This window comes from Nycticebus coucang, chromosome 7, assembly GCF_027406575.1.
Source record: "Nycticebus coucang isolate mNycCou1 chromosome 7, mNycCou1.pri, whole genome shotgun sequence".
Classification (NCBI taxonomy): Eukaryota; Metazoa; Chordata; class Mammalia; order Primates; family Lorisidae; genus Nycticebus; species Nycticebus coucang.
In genome coordinates, this window is record NC_069786.1 from 4,971,640 (window position 1) to 4,996,720 (window position 25,081).

At 43.7% G+C, this 25,081-nt stretch overlaps 1 protein-coding gene across 7 annotated transcripts in view; it reads right to left on the reverse strand.

Moving 5' to 3' along the window:
* Nucleotides 1-25,081, reverse strand: part of ARHGEF10 (Rho guanine nucleotide exchange factor 10) — a 101,896-nt gene that overhangs the window by 26,630 nt on the left and 50,185 nt on the right. For all 7 annotated transcript variants that reach the window (XM_053597714.1, XM_053597715.1, XM_053597713.1 and 4 more), the window contains 10 exons: nucleotides 24,170-24,340; nucleotides 22,513-22,658; nucleotides 14,068-14,243; nucleotides 8,366-8,481; nucleotides 7,556-7,683; nucleotides 7,280-7,380; nucleotides 5,159-5,280; nucleotides 4,132-4,218; nucleotides 2,107-2,336; nucleotides 1,356-1,513 (listed from right to left, as the gene is read on the reverse strand). In XM_053597714.1, the coding sequence (XP_053453689.1) occupies nucleotides 1,356-1,513; nucleotides 2,107-2,336; nucleotides 4,132-4,218; nucleotides 5,159-5,280; nucleotides 7,280-7,380; nucleotides 7,556-7,683; nucleotides 8,366-8,481; nucleotides 14,068-14,243; nucleotides 22,513-22,658; nucleotides 24,170-24,340 (1,435 nt within the window). The remainder of the gene's footprint in view (nucleotides 1-1,355; nucleotides 1,514-2,106; nucleotides 2,337-4,131; nucleotides 4,219-5,158; nucleotides 5,281-7,279; nucleotides 7,381-7,555; nucleotides 7,684-8,365; nucleotides 8,482-14,067; nucleotides 14,244-22,512; nucleotides 22,659-24,169; nucleotides 24,341-25,081) is intronic.

Here is a 25,081-nt window from a genome sequence, read left to right on the forward strand (position 1 = left end):
GGGGTGACCTACTTCAGACATTTCACCTTGGTTAAGGCTCAACTTCCCACAATTGAACTTTGTTTCCTGAGCTCCTCAGATGTTCTTTCCACAGATAGCCTGCCCTTGTCACTCCCACAAAATCCTCCAAATGGGGATGGTGGTGCCACAAGACACCAGAGCCTGGGGAAGTAGGGCTGACACACCGCAGCTCAGACAGGAGTCCCTGTGGGGGCCCTGCTGCAATGTCAGCCCTCCTTCCGGCACCTTACCCTTCTGACGAAGTTGCCATTTTACTTATAAAGCTTGAAATGTGATTTTCCTTCTCTAAATATCCAAATAATACCCAACTGAAACCCAAGGAACCAATCTGGAAACCGTGAAGCAATCAGAACTTGGACCTGGGGAAATGACTATTTAAGACTAAGAAAGCACTGGACTCCGGTGACAGGTTCAAACATGGGAGCTGAGGGTGGGGGAGATCCCAGAGAGCAGGTGGGTGTGACACAGCCTGACGCATCTGCATGATACCAAGGCGGGAAGCTGGACCACAAGGCTGGCAGAGGAACAGAAACAGACAAACGAACCCGCGATGGGCACGGGGGCATCAGCCCGAAGATAAGTCATCTGGAGAGTTCCATAAGGAGAGTAGGGTGCAGACAGGATGGGGCGCCCACATCAGGAAGGCACAGATGTCATGAGGAGTGGGCATGTGGGCCGAGGCGTGAGGGCTGGCCTGGCTCCTCAAGGGAACGCGGGGTCATGGTGCACATGGGCTGAGGGGGCTGAGACCACTGGGGAGCAGTCATCACCCTGAAGGGGCTGGGGGTGGCCGAGGGGCTGGCCTAGGGCAGTGGGGTGGGGAGAGCCCCTTACAGGGAGTTTCCACAAAGCAGTGATAGTCCAGTCAGGAGGGAAGTGCTGACCAGGCAGAACTGCCCAGAGCCCGCTGTGCTGGAAGTCGGAGAGAAAGAGAAGGGGCTAGATGGGCAACCCTAGGTGCCAGGGGCTGGAGACCTTGCTGCTCCGGGCACTGCTGGAGCCCAGCAGACCTCCACAGCGGCTGTAGCAAGAGGCCAGGCAGCCTGCCTGACACCCAGAAGACCCTGCTGGACTACAATCAGGTCAGCTGGTCAACCCAGTGCCTTGAAAGCACAGGCCCACCCAGGAAGCAGTAGGCGAGGGGCTGCAGGGGGGAGGTGGGTACAGAAATCCTCACCTGGGGAATGGGAGGACCACGAGGGACTGAGACGCACCCCGAGTGCCCAACTGACGCCTTTGGGGGAAGGAGGGAGCCACACAGTTCCCAGGACAAAGGGAGACAGGTGCAGAGGACAAGCCTGGAGCAGGGGCCCAGCCCAGGTGACCCGCCTCACCTCCAGCTCTGGCATAGCTGGCCACCACCCCATCCACCAGGCCAGCATACAGGCTCCGCGGGGAGCCCGCCAGGCTCATGACGGTGGACCTCTCGGGAGTGAAGAAGTGCTGAAGTCTCACTTTCTTGGAGCCTTGACTGCTTTTATAAACAGAAATGCTTTAAAAGAAAGATAAAAGCTAATAAATACATTTGCTCTCTATGGGAGAGTGAGAGTGTCTGTCACCGCAAACGTGTTCTACGTCTCACTCCAGCTCTGCCACCCTGCCCCACTGCTGGACACACTTGGCTACATTTTAAAAATGCCTGGGACCACGTAGACGTCTTTTACTTTTTAAAGAGAAATTCTGGGCTATGAAAAATATTAGTTCTTGCTATGCATGGTGGAACCTCACATCAAGAAAATACCTTTACTTTTCCTCTAGATCGTGCTGATATCCAATATGATTACAAGATACAGTAGGGCTGTTTCTCTCCAAACTCTGTAAGGAGTGGTGTGCTGCTAGATGGAACATTTATTGGCAAATTGTGCGGTAGGACTAAAACTTTTCCCCTGTAAAGAAATACCACTACTGTTGCATAGTTTTCTGGGGTAATTTCCATGGGCCCAACTCCCTGGTTATTCCTAAGCGCCGTGACCCTAACTCTCCCCTTACATCCCACAGTTCCCACACGCTGCTTCTGACGCCAAGGCAGCGCCCTTCCCGGGACAGTCTCCCACTGCTGGAGTGGAGGACAGTTCCCTGCTGTACCTTCCCTCCTCCGCCCCCACACAGACGGTGGGGGTGTCGCCAGCTCTCCCGGAGGAGGCGGTGGGGTCCGTGGCCGCAGCTGCACTGGGCTCTCCCTGCTTTTCCTCGGCGGGAATGTGTACCATGCACAGGATACGAGACTCGACGTTGAAGCACTCAATGACTTTAGGGTTGGAATTTTGAAATGAGACAATGGCGATCTGGCCCATCTGGTGGGTACAACTTCCAATCTGAACCAGGAGACAAAGGGGACAAGAAAATGAACGAAAATGAACACGGGGCGCGTCCACCTCACTCAGAAGGCTGGCGCTTAGCAGTCACACGAGAACCAGCACTCCCAGAACAGAGCAATGCTTAAACAGTCTGCTAACAGAGCTGCTTTTCCTTTGCAACATACTTAACTGGGCTTTTTGTAATAAAAAGAACATGACTAATTTTTAAGAGATGCATTTATATAGTTTAAAAACCACATACCCCCTCACTGTTCAATGGTAAAGGCCTATTAATACACATTTTAAAGCCCTAAAAAATACATTAATGTCAACTTTAAGTAACACTAATGTTCAACAAATCTTAGCTAAAAAAAAAAACCCAAGTCTTTCAAATGAGAAAAATCAGCAGGGATGTATCCTGACTGGACCATTCACAGTCACCATGTGACGTCCTGTGTTGCAGCGTTTCTGTGTTTGCGATCTTCCCGTGTTTTCGAATCTTTACACTGAGAACACGTAGCATAGTTAGCTTCCCAACTTAAACTTAAATTTCCTTGTTTTTAATGGGTAAAGAGTCTGATCCTTGTGAATGGAAAGTCCTGGCTGGGTCAGGATACTCACTGATTTTTTTTTCCTTTTCCACCAACTCTGAGAATGTTGTTACATTCTCCTTATTCCTCCTAATTTGTTCCATGCTACGGAGAAACATCCTACTTCAACCCTTTCAGGGGGAGGGTGCCAACTTGCCGAGGCCCTTTACTAGCCTGTAGGGAGTGAGGTGTGAGCAGGCCAGGGAATGAATGACAGCTCCCCTGGCCTGGTGGAAACAGTTCTCCTTCAAAAGTGGACAGCCCCAAGGGAACTAAGCCTAGCCCTTCATTCATAGGCTGGTAGGAATGGAATACCAGCTCAGGAGGTTGTTCCATTTTTTATAATCAGCTAGAACACTGACCAAGTGGGAGCTTTGGCTGCCAGGAGGGGAGGATGGAATCTGGCGCAGAGGATGCCTGGGAAGAAAGTCAGGGTAGGCCTGCAGGGCGGCTCTGAGGGGCGGCTGAGAGAGGGAAGAAAGCGAGAGAGACTCGGACCACACAGCAGAGGAGTGGTCTTGAGTTTGCAGGAACCAGAAACATTCGCTGCAATCGCAGCATAATTTCAGACGCTGCATGTCATTTGGAACAAATTAACTTTAACTGCTAAGTTTCCAGAAAAAAAAAAAAAGCTAGTCTTGGAAGCAGAAAAAAAAAAATCCATGCAATTTAACCACCAAAATTGAAGAACTGTTAAAAATTATGCTCACCCTAGGTAAGTGTCTTTTACGTCTGGTAAAAGTTTTAGATTAAAAAGAAAAGAAACGGGCGGCGCCTGTGGCTCAGTGAGTAAGGCGCCGGCCGGCCCCATATCCCGAGGGTGGTGGGTTCAAGCCCAGCCCTGGCCAAACTGCAACAAAAAAATAGCCGGGTGTTGTGGCGGGCGCCTGTAGTCCCAGCTGCTCGGGAGACTGAGGCAAGAGAATCGCTTAATCCCAGGAGTTGGAGGTTGCTGTGAGCTGTGTGAGGCCACGGCACTCTACCGAGGGTGATAAAGTGAGACTCTGTCTCTACAAAAAAAAAAAAAAAAAAAAGAAAGAAAAGAAACTAACATTTTAATTCCTAAGAATGTGACATCTTTTCCAAAAGTAATCAGATCCCTTTCAGAGAGTTTTCATGTTTGAAAATATGTCAGCAACTGACAACACTCTACTGAACAACTAAAACGTGCATTTCTCCTCATACTCATGGTGGATGTCAGCTCCTTGAACAAAGATACTTACCCACAGGAAACCGTGTCCTGTGGAAAACGAGTCTGGCTGCGTCTCATTATTTAGGCAGAGCTCAGGGTTGTAAGCAGCACATTCAATCTGAAACGGAATGAAATCAAACACATGTAAAACGCGGCTTCTAGACCACAGCAAGTCTTCGATGGATGGAGCATTGCTAACACAGGACCACAGAAATTTCAGATTCATTACCAAAGATTAAAATAGGAAAGATAGAAGTTTAAAGAGTAAGCCTTAGCAGGTGGCACTTTAGAAGCGAACACCCAAGCAGACTCAGCCCTGGGTGTTTTACTCCCCAGGCCTCTTCCCAAGGCTGAAGTCAGCTTCCCCGAGACTCATGCAGGAGGCAGCCTTGGGAGTCGGGGGAAGAGTCTGCAGTCGGCACCTCCCCCTTAGGCCCCAGCCCTTCCTGTCCCCATCCCACCCAGGGCCCCAAGGCTTCCCGAGGGGGTGCTTGTGGGAGCTACTGAGGACCAGGCCACAAGCCCGTCAGCCAGAGACCAGGAATGAGAAATACAAATGTCTTTGTACATTTCTTTAAAAAAGACCCATCTACACATCCTGGAAGGCACTGAAGGCACCTCCTGTTGAGTCAGCAGCACCAAGGACGTCAACATGGTGCCACCCTGGAGACGGAGCGTTGGCGGAGAGTGGGCACCTCCAGCTGCACAAAGACCTCACATCTTCGTGGAAAGTGCCCACGGGCCAAGTGCAGGCCCAACGAGCTGACAGGTGTGACACACGTCTGTCTCCCTATTTAACTAACGGTGACCCCTGCGCTGGAGTTGTTTAAGCAGCCAGGGTCCTGCCTAAGAACAGACGTCACTGCCAACATCATTAGGTTTCAAACAACAATCTTAACTCATTTCTCAGTAAATTACCTCTAGAGAAGCAGTAGCTAAGACTAACTTAGAAAGACAGCGTTCTGACTGTGGCCCTCACCGGCACGCTCTCACGTCCCCTGTCAGAGGGAAGGTGTGGTCCGCAGTGGCACAGACACCTGAGCCCCACCGCCTTTCACCTTGAACTCCTGCTGCTTTGCCACCATCACGGGCATGTGTCCAACGAGGAGAGGGTGCTTCTCCTTTTTAATTTGATTCCCGTCATCTTCCACACAGAACCAGCCCAGATGGTTCTCCTCTTCTGTGATTAGACACAGAAAGAAAATGAGCAGGGACTGCACTGAACCCAGACTGAGCAGAGACGGATGACGCCACAGGGCCACTGCAGCACACATCCTAACGCTCTGTTTGGACAGGACCAAGGAACAGTAAAGTCTTTCCTGACAGGGCAGCATGGCCCAAACCTAAGTGACAGTGACAGCCTCCTGTCTGCATCTTACCCACACACCCAGCGATAAAGGATGCAAAACTTCACATCACCTCGGTCTCTTTTCCTTTACCTTTTTCCATTTTTCTTGCAAAGCAACTGAGATGTTTTGATTCAGATATGAATCAAGTACAAGATGTGGTGAGCAATTTTTAAACATGGTATAATAACATGGGACAAAAAAAAAGTCTAAGGAGGCCAGGCACCGTGGCTCACACCTGTAATGCTAGCACTCTGGGAGGCCCAGGTGGGAGGATCCCTTGAGCTCTGGGGTTCGAGACCAGCCTGAGAAAGAATGAGACCCTTCTCTATTAAAAAATAGAAAAATTAGCTGGGTATTGTGGAGGGGCCCTGGAGTCTCAGCTACATGGGAGGCTGAGGATGGAGAATTGCTCTAGACCATAAGAGTGAAGTTGCTGTCAGCTAGGCTGATGCCCTGGCACTCCATGATAGGTGACAGAGTGAGACTCTGTCAAAAAAAAAAAAAAAAAGAGTACAATGAAATGGAGAAATATTTTACTGCCAAACTGTCAACCTTAGCTTTGAAGAACATATAATGGATCTCAAGATAAAAGGGGGCGTATTTCCACCTTCAGCTCCCTCCCTTCAGAGTGGACCACTTGCTTACCTGCTGAGTCACTCTGAACCTAACCCGATAAGCCACCAAATCGTTGAGGAAGAGAAAAAGGAGCTATGTCACTGCTGCTGCTTCTACTGTGCCCACATTCAGGCAGGCTTCCCTCCCACAGACAGGGCCTCTTCCTAGTGTTACTCAGAGCTCACCGGGGGGTGACCATTATGCCAACTACAGTTTCTCTTCTGTATTTTCTATTCAATTAGAATTTCAGATTACCTGCATGTGGAAGAATGTTTTACACAAACACAGGACATACTAGTGTGCTGAGTAATAGATCTGTGTGTGTACAAATTGCCTGTGAGTTATATATATCTATATATATATATATATATAATACACCCCCTCCAAAAGCTAATGGATCATAGGAACAAGATAATTATCATAAAGTCACTACGTCTACTGTAGAACTCTAAGATTTATCTAGCCTACTGGGAGGGTGTTTGGCAACCTGCATTTTCTTTCTCAGAGGTGAAGAAAGAGACCGCAGTAGACCACCAGCTTCCCCACACCAGACCTGCCTCCAGCCCCTCACAGCCCAGACCCAGCAGGCTTACATGGGTTCAGCAGCCGCAACTGATACTCGTTTTTTCCTTTTTTAAGGCAGAGTCTTGCTCAGTCACCCAGGCTAGACTGCAGTGGTGTTATCATAGCTCACAGCAGCCTCAATCTCCTGGGCTCAAGCGATCCTCCTACTTCAGCCTCCAGAATCTCCGGGAACATGGGAGTGTACCACGACACCCAGCTAAATTTTTCTATTTTTAGAAACAGGGATGGGGTCTTGCTCTTCTTGCTCAGACTGGTCTTGAACTCTTGAGCTCAAGCGATCCTCCCACCTCAACCCCCAAGACTGCTGAGATGACAGGCATGCGAGCTACATCGCCCGGCCTGATATTAATGCTTTGTTACAATGAAAGCTACGGCTTTGTTCCTGCAACCTTAAATTATAAGATGAACTTCTTAAAAAAATCACTTGTACTGAGGTTGACATTTCCTATGCGAGAACATTCTCCCAGGTTAACGGATAGGTGTAGCTCTGAGTTCACCTCTGAGCCCTGGCTTCACTTCGCAGGCATGTATTTCATCATGATATAGAAAACTCTCCAGGGGACGTGAAGTGCACAGGGTCTCTCCTTTCCACATGCCACATAGAGCCCATATCACCCACGTCTCACTCACCAAGGGCCAGCTTGGCCATCTGCAGGCTGTTGGTCCAGGACTCCTTGATGGCCGGGGTGAAGGTGCTGAACACAGCAGTGAAGAAGGTCGGCCGCCCGGACCTGCCAGGAATGAGACACCCATTCACTCTGTGAAACGTGCTCCCTCGTATGAAATTAAATTACCTTTTGCCTGTCTGATATAATCAGCAAACCAAAACAACATGCATATCATAACCAAGAACACCTTTTTTTTCTAGCATTGGCAAGAAGGTTTTGTTTTCAAGTGACTACTGACTTGTCCTGTTTCCCTGGGAGCTGCAACTGAATTCTGCAGCAGTCCGCGGCTCTGATTTCCTCTTCTTTCTTCAAAATAAGTCTTTGTAAACCTGATGTCCAGTCATGGGCTACTGACTGGTTTAAGTTCTACAAGAGAAATAAATACGTACATTTTTTAATTATTAAAAAAAGAAATAGGACCAATATAATAAAAGCAAGGTTGTAATACAAAAAATTCAGGGAGATAAGAAAAAATAATGAAACCAAAACACTCATATCTGATGGTGGAAAAGAAACCCTTAGGATTCAGGTCACACAGTGTAGTGTGGCTGAGCCCGTTCTCAAATTGACACTCAAGTCTGCTTGCAAAATGAAGAAAAGTTATAATTAAATAGTTTCGCCTTATCCAAAATAACAAAAAATGTACAATCAGATCAATTCTTTTTTTTTTTTTTTTTTAGAGACAGAGTCTCACTTTATCACCCTCGGTAGAGTGCCGTGGCATCACAGTTCCCAGCAACCTCCAACTTCTGGGCTTAGGTGATTCTCTTGCCTCAGCCTCCCAAGTAGCTGGGACTACAGGCGCTGGCCACAATGCCTGGCTATTTTTTTGTTGCAGTTTGGCTGGGGCCAGGTTCAAACCCGCCACCCTCGGTATATGGAGCCAGTGCCCTACCCCCTGAGCCATAGGCGCTGCCCAAATCAATCAGATTAATTCTTACAATCAAAATGAATTCTCCCTTGTGGCAGCACTTGGAGATGTAATCGCATACTTAAAATGATTTAGGAGAAAAAACAGAATCTTAAATCACACTGCTTCCATTATTACCTGATAGTTTCCTTTAAGGTTTCCTATCAGTTGAGCGATTTGACCAATGACATTTAAGTCATGCAACAAGTTCTGTAAATCTTGATACAGTTGTCCTGGCCCCATGTAAACTTTGTCTAAGAAGTAAACAAACAAACAAAGGAATACAAATGTGAAGCCCTGGCTACTCCACTCCTTGAGGGAGAAAACACTACAGTGGATACTAATTAATTGTTTTTTTTTTTTGTTGTTGTTGTTTTAGTTGGGGAGATCTAGAACTTTAAAAAATTGGATATTCTTAAGCATTTAGTAATTTTTCCTTTCCTAACTTTTATTTTGCAATAATTTTACACTTACTGTAAAGTTGTAAAAACAGCACAAAGAGCCGCCCCCTGAATGCTCTTCACCCAGCTCCCGGGAGGTTTAACCTTTTACATAAACACAGGACGACTGTCAAAACCAGGAAATTACAGTGGAATGGCATGATTAACTAATCTGCAGACCTTATGCAAATTTCACCTGTTTCCCCACCAATGTCACTTTTCTAGTTCTGGATCCAACCCAAGGTCCCGTATCGCATTCACTGGTCCTGTCTCTTAAATCTCCTCCAATCTGGGGGAGTTCCCTGATCTTTCCTCCCCTTTCTTTGTCACTTTGACTGACGTCTTGTCACTTCTAGTATTTTTTTAAACATCATTGATATAATAGCTATTAGCAAGAGACACCTAGAAATAAATGACATATAAATCTGAACCAAATTTCCAAGAACTGGGGTCACCAAACATCAACACGAATCCCCCCTGATTGTTTCTAAAGGTTTTTCTAAAAGGGAATGAAAAGGGCTTGTCTGTGATGACTCTGACGCGGAGTGACACACGTTCTGGGGTCCCAGTGCCCAGACGAGAATAGCTGGCTCCACGTGGGTGACAGGAGGGGACCGCAGGTCTCTGAGCTTGGTTTAGCCATTCCTCAATGTTGTGTACCAGAAAGGTATAACAATTTTATTTGTCCATTAAAAAATACGCTTTAAAAGTATATATATATGTACGACTACTGATGTGAACTTATCAAGGGAAGGGGGAAAAACCCGGTTTTCCTGGGTGGATATAAGATTCTTCTTTACTGAGATGAAGAAGAATTTCTCTGCCTTTACCCAACATGAAAATAAACTGAAGTTTTACATGTGCGCTCGAGCATCAGATATAGAAGGGTACACAGGGGAACACAGTCTTATGACACACGGCGACACAAGACACCCTGGTTGCTCAGGAGAGAGTATCTACTTGCACTTTAGAAAGCAAGAGCAGAGCACACAGCAGTGAGTGTTTATCGAATGACACTTTCCATTTAGGAAATAATTGCTTTTATTTTTCTGGCCAAAAATATCAACAACTTTAAAAAGTGCAAATCAAGTTTTTGTTAGAGCTGATTTCCAGGCACCTAGTTGCAAATTTCTGTGTGTTTAAGGCCTGCAAGTCAAGTTCCTTGCTGCTGTTCAGACACAAAAGGGCTACGTTTCTGCAGAAGGGCTTCCCAAGTCTTTCTCACGGACACTGCCCCTGTTTCCATGGAAATCCCTGCCAAGCGTTTGAAAATTCAGGGTTTGTCAGCTAAATGGAATCTTGTGTGGCAAACAAGGAGGAGACTGTGCAGCCAAGTCCATAACCCAGTACCCACAGAAACCTGGGGGAGGCCCTGGGATTCCTAGTGCCTTGGAGGTTCCTGGAAGTCTCACCCCTGCACGGCCCCCACGCAGAGCTGAGGGAGCTGCAGGGGGAAGGGGTGGGGCCTCCCAAGACATGGGGCCTAGCTGAGCCCTCTCCACCCAGGCAGAGCCAAGGGAGCTGCAGGGGGAAGGGGCAGGGCCTCCCAAGACATGGGGCCTAGCTGAGCCCTCTCCACCCCGTATGAAGCTCTTTCCACAGCTCCTGTATCGGGCTATTTGGGGCCTGCTCCTCCTCACACCATGCAGGTTTCCAATTGCAAAGGGAATCTCATCTGGGTTCCTGCTCAGCCCCTTGCCCTCCCCAACAAAGGGCACACACAGCCATGGCTGGTACCCTTTTCCCTTCAGCTGACCACAAATCACATTTCCCTTGCAGCTGGAAACATAGCTCAAGTCTGTGGAGTCTTTAGACTATACCCAGGGAAGAGCCAACCAGGTGACTCAACAAAGGAATTATGGGTGCTGGGGCCCATCCTCAGGAAGAGGCAGCACACAGGCGGGGTCTGCTCCTGACAAGAGAGGTCCTGCTCTGCACAGCTTGCCTTCTGCCAAGCACACTCTAAAAGCAGCTTTTTGCTCAATTAGCAGAGTAAGAGAAAGGATTCCCCCCACCTGCCAGGTGCTCAGAGCAAAACTAGGACGGTGAGCCCTGAGTCAGTGGGATAGAAGGCCACAGTTTTTTTTCCTTTTTTGTTTTGTGAATTTGTAGTGCTTTCTTATCTTTTCATTTTTAAATAGTGGTAAGAACACTCAACATGAGATCTATCATCTGAACAGTTTGTGAGTGTGCTATACAGTGTTGGAAACCTCAGGCACCAGGAGGCTGCACAGCAGATTGTAGAACCAAATCAGCCCCCAAACGTCTGCCCAGGTAGTCTGGATCTCAGCAAGATGAACTTTCACCTTCTGGGGCTGCCCATGGTGGGGCGACTGCCAAAGAGACCCTGAGGCTCCTTCAGTCATCCCAGCACACGTGTGACTCATCTGTGTCACAAGCAATCTTTGTAACCACCTTTGATGGCTTACACAGTAGTTCTGGGCGACTTGGACACCAGACATCGGAATGGACAGAGCTCTCCGTGGGGCAGGGGCGTCCTCCCATCTGGGAAGCTGCATTAAGACAAAGCCCAATGAAACTCTTTTTTTTTTTTTGGAGTTTCTGACCAGGGCCAGGTTTAAACCTGCCACCTCCAGTATATGGGGCCAACGCCCTACTCCTTTGAGCCACAGGCACCACCCCAGTGAAACTCTTTTATCGTCACAATCTGTTAATGATAAATTGTGATATTTTGAGGTGCCAAAGTACGGTGCCCTGTTTCTATTAAGAAGTCTGTCACAGCGCAGCTGCACGGGTGCTGGTCAGTCTGTCTCCAACCACCATGAGCTTCACTGGGGGACTGCAGGGCACACTACTTAGCTGAGGACAGGCCTACAAAATATAGACAGCTGGAAAGGTAGTTTTATTAGAAATTTAGCATGGATTGGTGACTGTATTTCTCTTTTCACTCACTCATCCAAAATTCATTGAGTGCCATTGCATGCCAACAGGAAACCAGCAAGACTGGCTGCATTAGGAGGAGAAGAATTAACTAAGTAATTTCAGATAAAGCCCCTTACATACTCATTAAGTTATCTCAGCTTCTCAAAGTATTTCTCACAAGAGGTCACACAAAAAGGCGTTCTGGTTCAATGTTAGTAACAGAGGAGGGCTGGACACACTGTGCTGAGGCCTGAGTGCAGCCCAGAAAACAGCAGCACAGATAAACGGCGGAACAATTTATCCTTTAAAGTCTCCGTTTCAGCGAGTGCACAAGAAGATGCCCAAGAAAAAGTGCCTTCACTGAGGCTGTAGCTGGTGTGTTTCCATAGAGACACGATAAACAAAACCTGTGCCGTCTACAAAACACAATCACGTATGTTTTAAAGTTTTTTTCAAAGTCCCCCAACTTAGGATACGACAATAGAGCTCTGAATTCAGGGTGAAGAAGATTTACTCTGCGGTGGAACCCATTTCTCTGTAATAGCTGAGAACAGTCCACACCCACTGCTTCTGCTCTGCCTTGTCTGGGAGAAGGGTTATGGCAGCATCCAGCTCAGACGGAGCAACAAACTCACTTCTGCCTTTCATGTATTTTAAAAATTGGTTGAATTGCTTTATGCTTCTTCACATCGCTGATTCTGATCTTATTCAAAGTTAGCTCAGTATAAATCATAAACAAGGAGAGCAGTAAGAAAACACAACGTTGCGTCTAATATACATACATAGTATCTATTTTATGGATGAAAGTTGTAATTAGCTATTTGAACACAGGAAGGCAACCTTAATTACCAATACATATTAAGACTGCTAGAATTGGCTTGGTACCCGTAGCACAGTGGTTATGGCGCCAGCCACATGCGCCGAGGATGGCAGGTTGGAGCCCGGCCTGGGCCAGCCAAACAACAATGTCAGCTGCAACAATGAAATAGATCGCTAGAATTATAAAACACACAAAGGAATTTTTGTTTACAAAACCAAGACATAAGCTCGATTTGCAATCAATATGTTCAAATACATTAAAAGGATTTCAAAGGACTTTTAACAAGATATTCAATTTGCCCCTGAATAAAATTTTAATGAATCATGTCAGGTGGAAAAGCCATTTCTCTTTCCCTCTTTTTCTCCCTCTCCTCTCAAATCACCCCTCTGTACATATCTCATTTTGAAATCTGGAATACAGTTTGGTATTTTGGTTGTTAGTTGAAAGCGTTCGATGAAGGCACATACTACTAGGAAACTGGATTTAGTAGTCAGCAATTTGAGAGATTAAGAAGCATAATAATACAGTAGAAGGCAGATCACTAACGTGAATGACTCAACATTAGAGGAATAAGAAAGTCAAAGAGATCCCATAGCACACTTGACAGTGTGTCCCCACAAATCCACGTGAGATCACATGCAGCTAGCAAGGTTGGAAGCTGTTAAAAACTGCCTTCTCGCTTCTCAGCATATCAGAAACACAATCATCTGAAGGATTCATGCTCATTTCACACATAACAAAGTTTGCTGGAAATTCCTGTTCACTCTATTTTAATTGGTCCCCAATTAGGGGCAGAGACCCAAAAGTGAAAAAGTAAATAAAACTCAGCCAGTCTTTATTTGGACTTTTTAGAAAAAGAAAAAGAAGGAAGAGAAGGAAATGATTTTACATTAAGATTAAAATCTACATTCTGAACAATGTTTTGTCAGAATATTATAAGTATTACGCAATGCTAAAAACATTTCCAAAGTATTTTGACATCTTTCTCTCCTTTCACCTCAGGAAATTTATGGACAAGTGCTACCTTCATGGGGAAACTCAAGTAAAGAGGAATTAAAGTGACTCCCATCAGTACGAGCCAGTGAGCAGCAGAGTCAAGCTGCAGCCGAGGCCTGCAGACCCTCATGTGCTTCATGGGAAGCTCAGAGCAGAGAGCACCAGACCCAGGGAGAATGAAGGCGTCTGATGGGCAGAGAGCTCAGCAGAAACCTGAAGGTGGCCCAGCAGCTGCTGGAGTAAGGCCAAAGATTAGCATGGTGGCTCACGCCTGTAATCCTAGCACTCTGGGAGGCCAAGGTGGTTGGATTGCTTGAGCTCAGGAGTTCGAGATCAGCCTGAGCAAGAGTGAGACCTCTGTCTCTAAAATCAGCCAGGTGTAGTGGTGGGCGACTATAGTTCCAGCTACTTTGGAGGCTGAGGAAAGAAGATCATTTGAGCCCAAGAGTTTGAGGTTGCTGTGAGCTGTGATGCCACAGCACTCTACCAAGGGTGACAAAGTGAGACTCTGTCTCAAAAAAATATAAAATAATAAAACCCCCAAAGATTAGCAACTGAAGTGGCTGTGTTAGGCAACAAAAAATAAAGATTCTAAACACGCTGTTATCCCCAAAGACGGGCTTAGAAATTAGAGCCTCATTGTGTCAGAGCTTAAACTAGCCCCACAGCTTGCAAAAAATATTAATGAAATTGTCACTTACGTGGCTTCACGTTAGCAACCACCGCCAGGCTCTCAGGTGCATGCATGATGGGGTACCTTCCGGGCTCCCCAGTTCCCTGATTATTGCCGTATTCTATCACTTCCACGTGTCCAAGGGGAACACTCCACTTTAGCAAGTACCTCTGGCTGGTGATAGTGTTGCTCTCATGCAAGGTGCTGGAACAACCAGAAGATTATTTTAGAGTAATGGTACGGCTAAGTTATGGTACAGTATATCCAAGTAGGAAATATTCTAACTGTTGAATTACCATGCTTCTGATTTTCTTAATGAACTGTTACCATTTGGTGCCATAATAATTAGATGAGAGAGTAGAACTTTTCACTCTAATCCAGAAAACTCAGGGGAGAACTGCAAAATGACCTATTTCCCAGGGAGCTCTGAGGTTTCCATAAAAGCTTCAAGGGAGGAAGCCGGGTACCTACTAATGACTATCTGGACAAAGGTGCTCAGCCCTTCTGAATAATTCTATTAACAGGGCAAGTCTCCTGTGTGGATGGAGATACTGTGTTTCACAAGAGTTAATTCTAAAATTCTTTACTCTTATATGGTCACATGATATCATTTTAACAGAATTCAATACTACCATTATATTTCATAATTAAAATATTTGTTGAGTATATAGAAAGTAAATGAATGCCCAATACCTATATAAATTATTTCCTTATTTTTATCATAAAATAGGAACATAACACACATACATACAGTCCAGCAGAAATGGCCAGTGCAATCTCGGTGTGGCCCAGGATTCCCCAGCAAACCCAAGAAAACCCGACCCCCCTTGGAGAAGCAGCCAGTATCACTCTTGGTGATAATCATATTTTACTTTTCTTCAAAATAAACTTTTAAAAATAAAAATGTAGATAAGAATAGCCCAAATGCCAGATGCTATGCTTTAACCAAAACACTTGACTCACGGGGGCCAATTCATCCCCCACCTCCCGCTGCCCCAGAGAACCCACCATCTATTACAACACGTGTCCCATGTAGAAAGGAAAGGGGACAAGGATCTTCAGACACAGTTAGAGGAAACTGGCCCATGTTCTCTGGACTAGGGTGTACCTCCAATTAACACAACAGAAATGCCCACAAATTCTTGCCAGAGTTTCCATTTATCCTCTTTGAATCTAAAACCTCCATTCCTATAGAGAAGTTCTGGAATCAGGATGTCACAGAGTCTATAAAAGGGTTCCTGGAGGCTATTTTAACATTTTAGCCTAAAAAAGGGATCCTCATTCCACCACCTCCAGGCAGCGCTGCTGACGTATCAGGGTGAACGAGCTGTCACTCACTCCCACACTTTGTACCAAAACGTCAAACCACGGCATCCTCGGGGAGGGCAGGACCTCACCTCCGGCAGCAAGCCCAGCTGTGTTTCTTTTAAAATATCAACGTCTACTCATCTCTGAAGTACATTGTTTCTGTCAGCTGGATAGTTTTAAGCCTAAGTAGAACTACAAAAGAGCCACATCTTCACAGCCACTCTTCCACAGTGACCCTGTGGGTCTGCAGCAGCGGCAAGCCCTCCCACCACAAACGCTGAAAAGATTCAACAATAATCAGTTACAGGAGCACAGAACTTCACTCATCCTCCCTCATCCATTTCTCTCCCCAGCGTTTCCCAGGTGCTCAGAATGGGTGTTAATGTCCCAGAAGAGGGAACTGCATGGATCCAGCTGTTCTCAAGGCCAGCCAAGAACTAACAGGAGTTCCATGGAAAGGGGGCTTCAAGGTAACAAGCTTGGAAACCATTCTGTTAAGTAACTTACTAGTCTCTACAAGCAGAAGCACCTGCTGATATCTTACTAGGAAAATAGGAGAACCATCATACTCCTGACACTCAGTCCCTGAAATCCTCCCCAGCGCTGCCTTGTCTGGGCCCTTCACAGCAGACCTCATGCATCTCCATAGCCAGATGTAAGGAGAGCAGGTGTGGCCACATCCAGGGCCATGAAGGCCCAGCCCTGGCTATGACGCTGACCAACAGGACTCTTGGTTTTAAAAAAGGGTGGATCATCAGAATGGGAACATTTTCCAGGCTTATTTTTTTGCTGCCACAAAGTAAGTGAGGTGGATGAGAAATAGGAATAAAACCCAGCAGCTGCTGCGCAGTCTAAGCACCAAGTCCTGGGAAGCTGTTTAATGACGACTCTTCCTTCACTACCACAGCGCCATGAGAGCACATCATTGCTGCATTGCTATTTGCACAGGGGAGTCAGAGGTGTAGACAGGGTGGGCAACTTCTCCACACTACAAGAGGCAGGGCAGGGCTTCACTCTGCAGTCTGACTGCAAGTGTGGGCTCCTCTGAGCTGATCTGCATGGCCTGCCCACCTGGGACTCTGACACGATGGTGAGGAGGGCAGCTGGTGCATGTGTCACAGCAAGTGAAGGGGGATGCTGGGCACAGTTTTTTATTAAAAATAGTCTGTCACTGCCACCAGCAACCAGGAGGATCCTGTATCCAGCTAAACTGAGTTTCCTTTGTGATGGAGAAATCAAATACTTTACCAACATACACATGTTGAGGAAATTTATCGTAACTAAACTTGCTCTCCAGGAAATACTTGAACCCATTTTCCATAATGACCAGCACAGTGGTCTACCACCAAGTCAACTCACCCAGAATTTATCAAACAAAACCTAACTTCCACAATGGTGAAAGAATTAAAAATATCCACTGGACCTTTGAAAAACATGACACCAAAACACTACCATACCTATCAATTCTCTCAATTACTGTGAATGGCTGAAGTATGAATGTTTTTACCACAACAAATAAGTAAGCAAGGAGATGGTTACATTAATCAGTTAGATGTCAGCGTTCCACACTGTATATCAAATCAGCACATTGTACCCCATAAATGCATTAATGTACAGTTATGATTTAATAAAGAATTAAAAAATATAATAAAATAGATTGTCCCGTAAAGAGGAACTGGATACAAAAACTCAGGCCAGGTATATGTTGCCCACAAGAGACTTGTGGTACTTCAACAAAAGATAAAAAAAAGACACAGGATGTCTTGGAGCCCATAGCTTAATGGTTTCAGCACCAGCCACCATACACTGGGGCTGCCAGTTTCAAACCCATCCTGGGCCTGCTAAATAACATTGACAACTACAAGAAAAAAATAGTTGGGCATTGTGGTGGGCACCTGTAATCCCAGCTACTTGGGAGGCTGAGGCAAGAGAATCACTTCAGCCCAAGAGTTTGAGGTTGCTGTGAGCTGTGATGCCATAGCACTCTACCAAGGGCAACATAGTAAGACTCTGTCTCAAAAAAAATAAAAAAAAACCTCAGGTGAAGGGATGAATATCTATAATACAGGCAAATAAATAGAAATCATAAAAAAGCAGGGGTTGCAATTTTATTTGCAGATACATTAGGATTTAAACCAACAAAGAAAAGGAAAGACAAGGATGGACAAGGATGATATTTGTCAAGGGAAACACCCAGCATGAAGAAATTTTAATAATTAACATTTATGCACCCTACCTAAATGCTCCTCAATCTATAAAGAAAACCCTAATGGATATGAACAATGTGATATCTTCCTGCACTGTAATAGTTGGCCATTTTAACATCCTTTTGCCAGTTCTGGATAGATCCTCTAAGAAGAAACTAAACAAAAAATAATAGACTTAAACTTGACCCCACAACAAATGGACTTAACAGACATCTACAGAACATTTCGTCCTAATAAAACTGAATATACATTCTTCTCATCAGCCCACAGATCGTCCTCTAAAATCAATCATATTTTAGACACAAGTCTAATCTCAACAAATTTAAAAGAATAGAAATTATTCCTTGTGTCTTCTCAGAATACAAGGAATTCTGAGAAGAATTCCATTCCACAGAATGAAAGTTGAACCCAACACCATCAGAAATCTTCATACTTAAAGTCACAGAAACTAAATAACTTTAGACCAAATGACAGCTGGGTCAAAAACGAGATTAAGAAGGAAATCATCAAATTTTTGGAACAAAATGATAATGACAAAATATCATTTTGGAACAAAATGATAATGTGGGATACTGCAAAGTCAGTCCTAAGAGGGAAATTTTTAGCATTAGAAGCCTTCATCACGAAAACAGAAAGAGGAAGTCAACAAGCTAATGGCTCATCTCAAACAACTGGAAAAGAAGAACAATCCAAACCCAAATCCAGAAGAAGAAAAGAAATAACCAAAATTAGAGCTGAACTAAATGAAATTGAAAACAAAAGAATCATTCAGAAGATCAAGGAAACAAAAAGTTGGTTCTTTGAAAAGATTAATAAAATTGATAAGTCTTTGGCTGGCCTAACCAGAAACATAAAAGTAAAATCTCTAATAACATCAATCAGAAACAATAAAGGAGAAACAACAATGAATACTATAGAACTTAAAAAAAAAAATCCTCAATGATTACTACAAAAATCTCTATTACAAAAATATGATAATCTGGAGGAAATGAACCAATACCTGGAAGCACACCACCTCCCTAGACTCAACCAGAAAGAATTAGAAATTTTGAATAGACCTATATCAAGCACTGAAATAGTATTACCTATACAAAATCTCCCCAAAAAAGAAAAGTCCAGGACCAGATGGCTTCACATCAGAATTCTACCAAACCTTCAAAGAGGAACTAGTACCTATGTTACATACCCTTTTCCAAAACATAGAAAAACAAGAAATCCTCCCTAATACTCTATGAAGCAAATATCACCTTAATCCCCAAACTAGGAAAGGACCCAACAAAGAAATAATATTATAGACCAATATTAATGAATATTGATGCAAAAATATTCAATAAGATCCTAGCAAACTGAATTCAATGATACATCAAAAAAATTATACACCACAATCAAGGTGGTTTTATCCCAGGGTTACAAGGTTGGTTCAACACATGTCAATCTATACATATAATACATCACATAAATAAAATAAAAAACAAAGACCTTATGATTCTATCAATTGATGCAGAAAAAGCTTTTGAGAATACCCAGAATCCTTTCATGATTAGAATACTTAAGAAAATAGGCTAAGATGGGACATTTCTTAATCTGATAGAGGCTATCTTCAGCAAACCCACAGCCAATATCATATTAAATGGAGTAACCCTAAAACATTTCCACTCAGATCAGGAACTAGGCAAGGATGCCTATTGTTACCACTGCTGTTCAACATAGAAATCGAAGTCCCAGCTGTGGCAATCAGGCAAGAGAAGGGGATCAAGGGTATTTAAATGGGGTCAGAGGAGGTCAAACTCTCACTCTTTGCAGATGGCATGATTTTATACCTGGAAAACCCCAGGGACTCAACTATAAAGCTCTTAGAAGTGATCAAGGTATACAGCACTGTCTCAGGATACAAAATCAATACTTACAAATCAGTAGCTTTTATATATGCCAACAATAGTCAAGCTGAAGATATAGTCAAGGACTCTATTCTTTTTACAGTAGTGCCAAAGAAGACTTTGGGAATTTATCTAACAAAGGAAGTGAAAGATCTCTATAATGAGAACTATGAAACCCTGAGAAAAACATAGTTCAAGATGTTAACAAATGGAAAAATATACCATGCTCATGGCTGGGAAATGTCTGTACTACCCAAAGCAATCTACAGATATAATGCAATCCCTATCAAAGCACCAATGTCATACTTTAAAGAACTTTTAAAAATAGTACTTTGTTTTATATGGAATCAGAAAAAAACCAAATAGCCAATACATTACTTAGAATTAAAAACAAATAAGGATGGGGCACCCCTGCTCACTGGTTAGAGTTCCAGCCATGTGCACCGGGGCTGGTGGGTTCAAACCTAGCCTGGGCCTGCTAAACAAAACACACAAACAAAACAAAACAAAAACAAATCAGGAGGCATCACATTACCAGAATTCAGACTATACTATAAATCTGTAGTGATCAAAACAGCATGGTACTGGCACAAAAATAGAGATGTAGATCTATGGAATAGAATAGAGAATCTAGAGATGAACCCAGCCATGTATCATCATCTTATCTTTAATAAGCCTAACAAAAACATATACTAGGGAAAAAAGTCCCTATTTAACAAATGGCGCTGAGAGAACTGGCTAGTGACCTATAGAAGATTGAAACTGGACCTTCACCTTTCACTATTAACAAAAAATTGATTCTCACTGGATAAAAGATTTAAACTTAAGACATTAAATTATAAAAATACTAGAAGAGAGTGTAGGGAAAACTCTTGATGATATTAGCCTGGGAAAATATTTTATTAGGAAGACCCCACCCCCACCCCAGGCAATTGAAGCAACACCAAAAATATATTACTGTGATCTGATCAAGCTGAAAAGCTTCTGCACAGCTAAGGGCACTACAGCAAAAGCAAACAGATAGCCTTCAGAATGGGAGAAGATTTTTGCAGGTTATGTTTCTAACAAATGTCTGATAACTAGAATCCACAGAGAATGCAAACTAATCAAACAACCCATTTCTTTGTGGGCAAGAGACTTGAACAGAAACTTTTCTGAAGATGACAGGTGCCTGGCCTACAGACACGTGAAAAAATGCTCATCTTTAATCATCAGAGAAATGCAAATAAAAATCACTTTGAGATATCACCTAACTCCAGTGAGATTAGCCCACATCACAAAAATCTCATAACTGCAGATGTTGGCATGGATGTGGAGAGAAAGGAACACTGCTGGTGGGACTGCAAACTAACACAGACTTTTTGGAAATAAGTATGGAGAATCCTCAAGGAACGAAAAGTTGACCTACTGTTTGATCCTTCAATGTCATTACGAGGTGTCTACCCAGAGGAACAAAAATCACTGTACAACAAAGACATTTGTGCCAGAATGTTTACTGCAGCCTAATTCATAATAGCCAAGTTGTGAAAGCAGCCCAAATGTCCATCAACCCATGAATGGATAAATAAATTGTGATATACGTGTATTATGGAATACTACGCAGCCATAAAAAGAGGGAGACTTCACATCTTTTATGTTTAAGTGGATGGAGCTGGAACATACTCTTCTTAGGTGAATTTAAAAAGTATCTCAAGAATGGGAAAAAAGTATCCAATGTACTCAATACTATTATGAAACCCATATATAAATACTTACACATTCATGCAAATGATAAAACGCAAAGATAGTCCAGAAAGAAAGAGGGGAGGAGAGGGTATTTGGCTGAATGTCACCTGTATACAACGCAAGGGCACATTTCAAAACAACTAAGAGTATATCATAAATGTCTTACCATAAAAATAAGTAAGTGAGGTGATGGTTGTGTTAATTAGTTTGATTTAAGCATTCCACATTGTATATCAAATAATCCTATTGTACTCCATAAATGTATACAGTTATGATTTAATACAAATTAAGTTAAAAAAATAAATTAAATAGTCTGTCATTCTGCCGAGTTCCATGGCACAGACACGCCCTTCTGGACTTCAATCTGCCGACAATTTGGCCACTGGCTCCCAAATGGAAAATTTAACAACTGGCTCTTGCAAGACATTATGAGCTGGTACCACTTCAGCCTTCAGCGTGTATTATTTTCTATAGCACCGAAAGCCTGATATTTAACTTTACATCAATTCCCTATAATCTATCTATACTTGAAGACCCTTTAACTTCTCAAATATCCTTGACTTACTACAGGATTCTATGTGTTCTATTCTATCAGAACAATTCTGATGTCAAACTATTTTAAATAAAAGAATTGGCCTAGGCACGGTGGCCCATACCTGTAATCCCAGCACTCTGGGAGGCCAAGGCAGGAGGATAGCTTGAGCTCAAGAGTTCAAGAAAAGCCTGAGCAAAAGCAAGACCCCGTCTCTACTAACAACAATAGAAAAATTAGCTGAGTGTACTCACAGCTACTCAGGAGGCTGAGGCAGGAGAATCACTTGAGCCCAGAAGTTTGAGGTTGCCTTGAGCTAGGCTGAGGCCCCAGCAGTCTAGTGCAGGTGACAGAACACTCTCCCTCTCTCAAAAAAAACTAAACAAAGCAAAGCAAGCAAAAAAACCTGCTAAAATACTACTCATTATCTTGGTTTACATCAAATATGAATATATCTAATTTAATTTTATAAGAAAAATGCTAATAAAAATATAGAAAGATAAGAAGCTAAAAGGAATTTAAAAATGGCAATTTAAAAAAAACTGTAGAATGATTTAAGATAGTTATTAAACAATTCGATTTAGTTTCTGGATCTAATATCAGTCTTTTTAAAAAAGTAAATAAACCTATGTGGATCTAATTTCTACCAGCAGTGACCCGGAGACACACCCTGAGTCCATTTGTAAATACACTTGTGTTATAAGGTTTCCTTCCATCTCACCACTAAGTCTCGGCACAGAGAATGAACAAAGTCACACAGGTGTTCTTAGACACAGACAGCATGAGAGTCTGAGACTAAGGAAGACCGCGCAGCATCTCCTTACCGCGAGCTGACCGTGGCACACATCAGTACATCGTTCAACATGAAGACTCGGCGTTCTTTGGTTTTAGTGATTTCTCCCCTGTCGTTGTAAACCGTTTCTATCATATCATCAGATCGAATGAGGTATCGGTTTCCACTGCTGAGAAGCTGAATATATTCGAAAGAATACTCAATACAGTTACCAAAAAAAGAAAAAGGATGAGGAAAAAGTCTTGCAAAATACAAGAGTTTACAGCATTACAGTTCTATAGATGTTTTTCTTTATCCATATACTCCCCCTCACACTGCATGGACTACAGGGAGTTCTGAAAGTGACTTTAGAAATGTTTCACAGACATCGATGTTTGCAGCTACCCTACACCTGGGAGGAGCCTCACTCTCCCAATGAGCACAGCTCTGTAGCTATAAGGAATGGATTCCTTCCTCTTCACCTATGATTCTCCAAACTTCCCTGAATATGAGGTTCGTTCCTTGCAGACTTTCACCGCACAGTCCACCGTTCACACCCATAACACTAGCTCCACTGTGCACAGTTGAATGAGGAAATAATTATTTTGTAATTTCACTTTTCCCAAAGCAAACATAATTGAGTAAGCATCTTAGCTTCTTAGGATATATTTTATTTTATTTCACTGAGCCAAAAAAAATACCATCAGTTCTTCGGAAAGATGCTTCATATCAACCAATGAAACAATACAACCTGTGGAATTTGTCCTCCTCCAGCCACCAGGCCTCCACCCAGTGATCTGCTTCCACATCTACGCTCACTGCCTGGCACATGGCATCGGTGGAGACGCCACCTCCCTGCTGGATTTTCCTGACACACTCCCCAAAGAACGCGGCCGTGGACACATTTATGCCGCATTCAGCTACCTGCCGTCACATCTCCCTGAGCCTCTGCACTTCCTCTCCCCCCATGTGTATTCAGATTGTAAATAATAAAAACTATGTCAAGAATATAGCTGGGATGCAATTTTCTGCTTATACAAATTTCTACATAAATCATTTGGAGAAGGAGGGAAAACCTGTGGTTTATAATATATGAGACCATGAAGTTCTCATCGATACATCACTGAATGTCATTGTGAGGTCGAAAATGGCTTCTAGGGACAAAAATCAAAGGTGACTTTAGCAACAATGACTACTATATGTAGTAATTTAATACAGCTCAGATAAATTAACACCTCCCTGTGGACCAGGGCTACACAAAGCCAAAGAACTGCTGCAGGATAATGATTTACAAACATCAAGCTGAAAACCGGCCTTGCAGGTGGACTGGCATCCTACGGTGTTCGCTTCACTTTTTCGTGACAAACACAGCTAGTCTGTGCATGTGCAGATACAGCAGAAACATATGTAAATATTTTGAGCTTTGATCAACACTATCTAAAATGAATGCAGTGTCATGAAAGAAAAATTAAGATACAAGAGTTGCTCTTAGCCTTCCTGGGGGTCCTGGATCCATCTGAGGAGCTAAGGAATCTCTGAACCTCTTTCTTAAGAAACTGCAGACAGATGGTTTTGCACACAATTCCCAGACTTGGCTGTGGCCAACACTTCTCCATTAACACTCAATGAAATGGATGAACAGCAATGGCTTATTAGTACAAAGCAAAAATAATTTCATAAGAGAGTTGAAAAAAAAAATCTGTCTTAACCTTGTTCAGGTATCTTTCGTTAATGGCTTTTGCTATTTGTTTAATTTCACAGCGTTGATCAGCATCTCTTTTTCTTTCATTTAATTTCTCCGCTAGTGTTTCCAGCTCCGTCAGAGCCATCTGAAGAGGCAGCCTGTCAGGATGTCCTCGGGGCGTATTCTTCAGCATGTCCTGTGAGCACAAAGGTAGAGCAGTGTAACTCCTACGATTAATCACATAGCTCATAAACTGACAACCGGGAAGAGGCAATGACATCAGTTATTCTGGGGAAAAATAAAGTAAGCAGTTGGGAAAGGGTAACAAACTGAGTCACAACTTGGCTGAACATTTCAGCAGCTCCCTTTGCAAAAACAAAAATCTAAAAAATAGCATTGTACAATAAAGGGCACGCTAAATACGAACATGGCACAGGCTTAGAGATATTTTGCTCTTTTGTAACCATGTTCCAGATAATAATTAGATTGTTCTTCTCAGTTGAGTCAGACAAAGGAACTCAGGCATAGATGGTCTAGCTACTTTTTACAGAAACTCAGTTTCCTGGTGTTAAATGTGCGTCAGTTTTGTGGTGCTGACTACCTTACCTGTGGTGTAATTCACATAGCAGGGCCTCTCATGGTGCCTCCAACTCATATGGATAATGGAGTCTGATTTCAGGACAACAAAGTTACTCTGTAGGATGGTCGGTGGCCAATACATCATGCGCATTTGTGCAAACCCACAGGTGGTGCAGCACCTGGGCTGAGCCCTCAACTAACCTGTGGGCCCTGTGGGCCCTGGGTGGTAGGGGTATGTCCTTGCAGGTTCATCATCCAAACAGGTGCATGGTGGGTGAAGGGGGTGCTGTACATGTAGGCGGAGGGTACAAGGGGAGGCACTGAACCTTCTTCTCAGATGTGCGCTGGACCTAAAACT